The sequence below is a fragment of the Cupressus sempervirens genome, chromosome 9, assembly GCF_028749045.1.
Source record: "Cupressus sempervirens isolate cs-2001-9-10 chromosome 9, ASM2874904v1, whole genome shotgun sequence".
Taxonomy (NCBI): Eukaryota; Viridiplantae; Streptophyta; class Pinopsida; order Cupressales; family Cupressaceae; genus Cupressus; species Cupressus sempervirens.
In genome coordinates this window covers 757023371-757031121 of record NC_143126.1, presented here as the reverse complement: position 1 = coordinate 757031121, position 7751 = coordinate 757023371, and the positions used below count along the sequence as shown (strand labels likewise).

General features: G+C 31.8%; 1 protein-coding gene across 1 annotated transcript; it reads left to right on the top strand.

Annotated features, from left to right (window-relative positions):
• The first annotated feature begins 3021 nt into the window (after nt 1-3021).
• On the top strand, nt 3022-7245 carry LOC149540885 (aldehyde dehydrogenase 1-like). Its single transcript, XM_089801949.1, has 10 exons — nt 3022-3372; nt 3783-3925; nt 4031-4184; nt 4937-5166; nt 5304-5393; nt 5494-5667; nt 5780-5917; nt 6277-6414; nt 6501-6562; nt 6758-7245. Exons 1-10 carry the CDS (start codon nt 3234-3236, stop codon nt 7029-7031), a joined length of 1542 nt encoding a protein of 513 aa, XP_089658075.1. The 5' UTR covers nt 3022-3233; the 3' UTR covers nt 7032-7245.
• The last annotated feature ends 506 nt before the right edge of the window (nt 7246-7751 follow it).

Below are 7751 nucleotides of genomic sequence, written 5' to 3'. Positions count from 1 at the left end.
TTCTCTCCCTTATTAAATCATGTGACATTTTTAATATAATATTTATTAATTTAACTAATAATATTATTTCGAGTTTATTAAAAATAAAACTCCAAAATAAATTATTATTAAATTAAATTAATATAATGGGTGGTGAGTCAAGGAAGAAAGAGCCTGAGAACCATAAACATTGGAAAGAGGAAACAATGGTCTAGAACATTCTTTAGAAAGGTAGAGTTATTGATTACCTTGAAAGATTGCATGGCTACAAAACTCATACTACTGAATTATTTTTTAGAAACTAGGTTGGGGAAAATGTGACTTCACGTGGGGTTTTTGTGTCTATCACAAAAGATTTTATTGGGGAAATTACTGGACTCTCTGTTGGGGGAATAAAATTCAAGAAAGAGACAAAAATCTTGAATTTTTCCCTAAAAAATTTCAGAAGAACCATGACGAGTAAGACAACTAGTTAAGGAAAGGGACTTCTTCGATCTTGATCAGATTAAGCTCCTATGGCAAGATGTTTTGTCCTACATTCGTGAGTATTTCATTCTTCATGGGAGATCTAAAAGAGTGCATAATTTCTATATATGTATTTTAAATCACTTCAGGTACAAGGACATGGTTTTTTTTCATTCTACTTGAAATATTCTTTGTTAAGTAGGCTCAACACACATAGGAAAAAATACTCTAGGTCTATTCTCCATGAAGGACTAATCCTACTTATAGAGGAATACTATAGAGAGAATGCTATTAAGCTCTCTCCTCCTGCTGGAAAAAGAAACAAGATATCTAGGAAGGAAATTCTGGATAAATCTAGTGAAAAAAAAGTCAAAACACATAAAGTTAAAATTGATGAGATAAAGGACATGGATACCGAGTCAGATAGCGATTGGGCCAGTGAAAAGGAAAATGCTAAGAAAGAGAAAAATAGGAAGGTTAAAGGTGAATATAAAAGAAAGAACAAACCCAAGGTTAGAGAAGATAACTTGGAAGAAGAAAAGCACACCATAGAAATAGAGAATGAGGAAGAAGAGGATGGAGAAACTAAGAGGGGAGATTTTAGCTTGAACAATGATGGGTACTCAGGTAGTCAGGATGATACTGTGGCTAAGACTAGTGATATGACGAGTAATATGGGTTCTTTGAACCCTAGAATTAAGAACCTTGATAACTCCTTGATATCCTCAAAGGAAAAAGATATTGATGTGACAGATAATACCCCTACCAATGAAGTTGTTGAGGAAGCTAGATGGAAACCAAGAAGGATGATAATATTATGCTTACTACCCATAAGCCAAATATTGCTAAAAAAACCCAGATGACTGAGAAGGACGAAAAGTATTTGGTTAGGGACATAGATGCTATGCCAGAAGAGGCCCATATTAACACTGGTCACCAAGAGTTGAAGAGTGTGGATGAGGATATTCACGTGAAGAATATTAGTGGAAGGCTTTTTTTTCTTGAAAAAGCTAAAATGAAGGCGGATGTGACTTTGCAGGCGCTCTATAATGAAATCATTACCTTAAAGAAAAGTGTTAAATATTTGTAGAAGAATCTAGATATTGAAAAAAACAAAAGAATTGAGCTTGAAGGAAAAATTGGAAACATTCCTAAGAAATTGAAGGCCTATGAAGCTGGCATGAGGCAACTAGTCAAGGATAGAGGACAACAAATGGACATGATTAGTACCAGTTTATGTGTGGTGGTGGTTAGCTTGGATAGAAGGAGCAATGAGGAAATTATCTCTCTTATGCATGCCCATATGGTTGGTGGTTCTAGTAGAAGGACAAGACAAAGTACTAAAAGGGCCATTAAAGTTGCCCCTATTTCCAATACCGAGGATCTCTTTTGAGGGGTTGCTGATATTGCCAAAGATTTGACTAAGGCTGTAGGGGAGCTTCAGTGATAGGGTTTTTTCCTATTTTTATTCAATTAGTCCTGGTTGCTGGTCTGGGTTTCTGGTTCTATATCTTAGTGTTGGTTGTCTTTTACTGTGGGTTTTTCTTTCTAGCTAGTTAATTTTTGTTTTCTACTATTTAGGTTACAAGTCCTTGTAAAACTTGATTATTTGCTAATGTTATTATAGGTTCCAAATCCTTGTAAAACTCGGTGGATACTATTTCATAGATCTTTTTCTTTTTTTTTTGTATGGGGTTTCAGGTCCTCTCAAAACCATTTTTTACCTTTATCCAAAAACTTAATTATAATAAATTTCAACTATGATACATATAGAATTCTAACAAATTTTTAAATTACTTTATAATAAAACAAATTACCTCCATATCTGTTATTTATATCATTTTTGACATTTAAAATCAAATCCTCCTTGTTACTAGTCAAATTCTCCAACATTGAGTTACTTATCATTTCATGATAGAAATTTTCCTTTGTCATAAATTATTATACAAATTCAAAATTTCAAACATGATATTACTTAATTATAAGATATTCTAAACATCATAAAGTTCCAACTAAAATGCATATTATTCAACTCTAATAAAATATTTTAATATTTTATAATAAAATTAGATAACTTGATATATATATATATATAATTTCACTACAACCTAAAATTGTTATGTATAATTAAAAATTTATATACTTTTCATTTTTCAATATAATAGAAACTTTGAACTGATTTCTTTTCACAAGATAGACTTCCTTACTTTTCTCATTAGACAAAACTTCATTGAACATTTAGTCATTTTTAAATAATATTTGAATTTTGATACCATATGCCAAAAACATAAGACTTTTTCCATCAAACCAGACATCTTTCATCATTTCTTAAGATAGTAGAAATTAATTTCACTTCAAGACAAATTTCTTCTTGGATTCCCCAGTTGATCGTCAAAATTCTTGGCACGTTCATTTGATTTGACTACCCATGGCTTTAAAAAAAAGTATTAGTCAAACTCATTCGATGATGCCCTTCATCTCGTCATCCCAAATTCATGGATGCTAAAATATGGATTTTTCTTGCCGTTTTTGTCAAATGGATCTTTATTGTAGACCGGGTGTTCTTATCGTCTATTTAGGTGTCCTGATCTTGTTCAAACCCTGATTTATAAATATACTTCCAGTCTAAGATTGCTGGTTTATCTGAACTTCTTTCATCCTGCAAACTTACTTCGGAAATATACAAACTTTGCCGCCTCATTTTTCCATTTATAGAGATGATTCTTCCGTAGTTTGAAAGCAGTGCAGCAAATTTGGTCAGAGTAGAAAGAGAGAGAAAGATTGTGTTCATGGCTTCTCTTGAAGCTAATGGAGCAGAAGCAGGGACTTGGAAGTTAGTAATGGAAGATGGAGGACCCATCAAATCTCCAGTTACAGTGAAATACACAAAGCTCTTCATCAATGGAGAGTTTGTCGATTCAGTTTTAGGTAATTCTTTTAATTGGCTGGATTAGTTACGAGCTGAAATTGTTTTTTGTTTTTATTGTGTAAGTTTTCTATCAATATTTAGAATCATATTCTGTGAGTTTGTAGATTTGATTTCCGCTATTTTTTAATGGGTGGATCAAATATAAGCTGAAATTATTTTTGATATAAGTTATATTTTAGTTTTTGTATCAATATTTTGAATCATATTCTATAATACATTATACATTGATTATGAACTTGTAAACATTTATAGAGGGTTTGTGAATTCAGTTCAAGATGACATCACTTGGTTATCATAGTTGGATAGATCAAATATGAGTATTTTGTTGACATCTATGAATGCTCTGTAATAAATTTATGTGCAAGAAAACTGGTTATCCATTGATGCCCTGTAATGCATTTATGAACAGGGAAAACATTTGGGACATTTGATCCACGAACAGAGGAATTGATAACAAGTGTATCAGAGGCCACAAAAGAAGATGTTGATTTGGCTGTTAAGGCAGCCAGGGCAGCCTTTGATCATGGTCCGTGGCCTCGCTTGCCTGGCGCTGTAAGTGCTCTCTCGTTCATTATTCATCATTCATCATCAAAAAATCTCATTTTTTATAAAGAATTGATGATTAATCATAATCCAGTAAATGTTTTTGTGATTCAGGAGAGGGGCCGCATACTGAACAAGTATGCAGATCTGATTCAACAACATGCAGAACAACTTGCATTATTGGAGTCATGGGATGGAGGGAAACCTCTGGATCTTTGTAAAGTATCAGATGTGCCAAAATCAATTGGTGTTCTCCAATATTATGCAGGTACGGAACTGCTTAAACAACACACGCTAAGGCTTGATTCTTAAACTAAAAGTGTTAACTAGTCAAAACTGACTTACTTTTTCGAAGCTTATTTTTTTTGTCCTAATATGTCACCCTGCAATCAAATTACAAAACCAACATAATTACTACCAAAATGGGTATGTTTACCTGTAGTTGTGTCTTACTCTGATATCATCTTTGTCTTTACTTATGAACTTAGTTTTGTAATACTATTGAAATCTTCTCACTTTTTTTCATATTTTAGTTGTAATTATATTGGCTTGTACTTTGCAAATATGATCCTTATTTTCCATTTGATCTAATCAAAAACTATAATCAATTTTCCAAACAAAAAAAGTCACGCTGAGTGATTCAGACTCATGATCTATAGTACAAACGCTTTAACCTCTAGATCTTGTTGAAGTACTAGACATGCCAAAATGAATCTTTCTTCTCCAGTGTATAGATACCCATTTAGTTGTGCTTGACAATGGTTGCAGTTAAGTCTTACTCACTCTATCAGTATCTTTGTTTATAATACAGTCAAACTTCTTGTTATATATGTGTTTGTTTAATGGCTTGTTTTGAAATACAAGCATAGATCCTTGTTTCTCATTTTATCTAATTAAAAACATTAAGCATTTCTGTGAAAAACAAATCTTTGTGCTGGTTTGATCAAACCCATTATCTGATACAAAAGATTTCATCTTTCAATAAATTTTTAAAAATAGTTGTACATTTATTTTTTACAGGGTATGCTGATAAAATCCATGGATTGACTCTAAAGATGAATGGACCATTCCAAGGATATACATTACAAGAGCCCATTGGAGTTTGCGGTCAGATCATACCATGGAACTTTCCACTATTTATGTTTTTCACTAAGATTGCTCCTGCTCTGGCTTGTGGATGCACTGTAATCGTCAAGCCTGCAGAGTTGACACCCTTATCTGCACTCTACTGTGCTCATTTATCTGTAGAGGTAGATAAATAAATAACTTTTTGTCTTGCACAAAATTTAGATTGATTTGGAAGCCTTCAATCTAAAACTTTAGAGAAAAATGAAGATATATTTATGAAGGGTTTCCAGATTATTTGATTGGTTTGTGATTAAAATAGGCTGGAATACCTCCTGGTGTTCTCAATGTGCTTCCTGGTTTTGGAGCAATCACTGGTGCTGCCATAAGCAGTCATATGGATATTGACAAGGTAGGAGTATAAAACAACTAAATAAATATTAAATTTGTTTTGATGATATGATTCTTTTGTATTTAAATTATGAAGTTAGTAATGTATGTATATTGGTCAGGTTGCATTCACTGGATCAATTCAAGTCGGGAGATTGATAATGGAAGCTGCAGCGAAGAGTAATTTGAAGGATGTGACATTAGAGCTTGGTGGGAAATCACCTCTAATTATCATGGATGATTTTAATGTCGATGAAGCTGTGGAAATTGCCAGTGCTGCTACATTCACAAGCATGGTGTGTTTCTATGCTACGATTTATATTAATAATGATGATCTAATAATGATGATAGATCATATAGTATTTGGAAAAATAGTTAAAATTAGTACCCTTTTGGATTGTGTTATAGGGACAAATATGCATAGCTGGTTCAAGAGTATTTGTTCAGGAAGGTATTTATGATAAATTTGTGAAGAAAATAGCAGAAAGAGCAAAGAAGATTATAGTAGGTGATCCACTTAAGGGAGGAGTACAACATGGCCCTCAGGTATCCCATTGTTTGATTTTTTAAATTTTTTTCTCATATATTTTTAGTCTAAGTTGAAGGAAAGTACTTTCAGGCTATTAAACAAGCTCCTAAAAATGTCATTAAGACATCCATTAAAAATAATAGATATTAAAATATGGGATATTTAATATAACATTCTTTAGTCTCAATATCTGCCAAACTCTTGAAATTACCATGCGACTATCTCTTTTAGCAATACATTTTATATTGAAGACTGCATTCCATATAAATGTAATTCATATATATTCTAGATTGAGGGGTTTTTAATATCCAATTATGCCTAAGTTCATTTGTACATATTAGAAGTGACAAAATATTATCTAATTATTATTTTGCAGATTAATAAAATTCAATTCGATAAAATATTGAAATACATTCAATATGGTAAGATAGATGGAGCCAATCTATTGATTGGTGGTCATTCCTTGGGTGAAAAGGGATTTTACATCCAACCTACAATTTTTATTGATGTTGAGGTAATTCTAATATCTTAATGTAGCAATAGTTACTTGGATTGCATGGAGTCAATTAGTCAACACTCATTGATTATAATTTGATTTAGGATAACATGAGGATTGCTCAAGAAGAAATATTTGGTCCTGTCATCTCTATTTTGAAGTTCAAGTAAGTATGTTTATTAATAAGTTATTTTGATATTTCTATAATATAATTATAGCATTAACATTTTACATGAAATTATCATCTAAAATATGTTAAAATTGTGTAAATCAACATGGAAACGTTCAATCATTATACTTTATTCATTTTAATGATGAAGCCACTCGAGATTTATTTTTAACTTTGCGATGTGTTATGCAGAACCATAGAAGAAGTAATAGAAAGAGGAAACAAGACAGTATATGGTCTTGCAGCTGGAGTTTTGACTAAAAATATTAATGTAGCTAATAGCGTAGCAAGATCACTTCGTGCAGGAACTGTGTGGATCAATACTTATCTTGTAGTTGATAATGATGCCCCATTTGGAGGATACAAAACAAGTGGACTTGGAAGAGAGTATGGCCCTAATGGCCTTCAAAGTTACCTACAAGTCAAGTCTGTTATTACTCCTCTACATGAGTCACCATGGCTCTAAGAACCACCTTACATCTAGTTCATATCTTATACATTACTTTTCATGACTTTTGGTATAGTTATATACTCACCAAAATATTCTAAACAATGATATATTTACATCTAGTCTATATGTTATCATTACTTTTTTGTGAGTTTTGGCATAGTTATCTACTCACTAGAATAAAATTTGACAATGTATTATATGCTTTTAAATAAAGATATATTTATATCTAGCTTCGATGTTATATATTACTTTTCATGACTTTTGGCATAGTTATGTACAAGCACAATAAATAAATTCCACTATATGGGTATGTGCAGGATCATGGTGTGCAAAAAAGGAGCAATCTGAATGTAATTCTGAAATGCCTCAAAGCATTTCAAAATATATTCCAACCTTTTTCCCACCTATCTTGATCTCAAACCAAAAAATTAATAGCTTTATAAGGCTTAGTATATCCTTGGATACCAATCCTACATGGTTAACTTTAAAAACATTCCAAAAATGTGTTTTTGACATGTTCTTGTTTGTTTTTTCATTTCAAACATGTATTTGACAACTTTTTTTACCCAAATTTGATGAAATGAAAAAGTTTTATTAAGAATATTCTTAGCTTTCCATAAAAGTAATGTCTGTCAAACTATGAGTTCAATAAGTAATTGTTACTTATTTTTCTAATGGAGTTATGTATAAGGTGTTGATTGACACATTGATTGAAAAACATCTAAAACTTTCAAG

What these genes read in the sequence shown, in the direction of transcription:
- LOC149540885 (XM_089801949.1), top strand. Translation starts at nt 3,234, where the DNA reads ATGGCTTCTCTTGAAGCTAATGGAGCAGAAGCAGGGACTTGGAAGTTA. An exon ending in GTTTGTCGATTCAGTTTTAG is followed by an intron (nt 3,373 to 3,782) that starts GTAATTCTTTTA and finishes ATTTATGAACAG; the next exon opens with GGAAAACATTTGGGACATTT. An exon ending in CAATTTTTATTGATGTTGAG is followed by an intron (nt 6,415 to 6,500) that starts GTAATTCTAATA and finishes AATTTGATTTAG; the next exon opens with GATAACATGAGGATTGCTCA.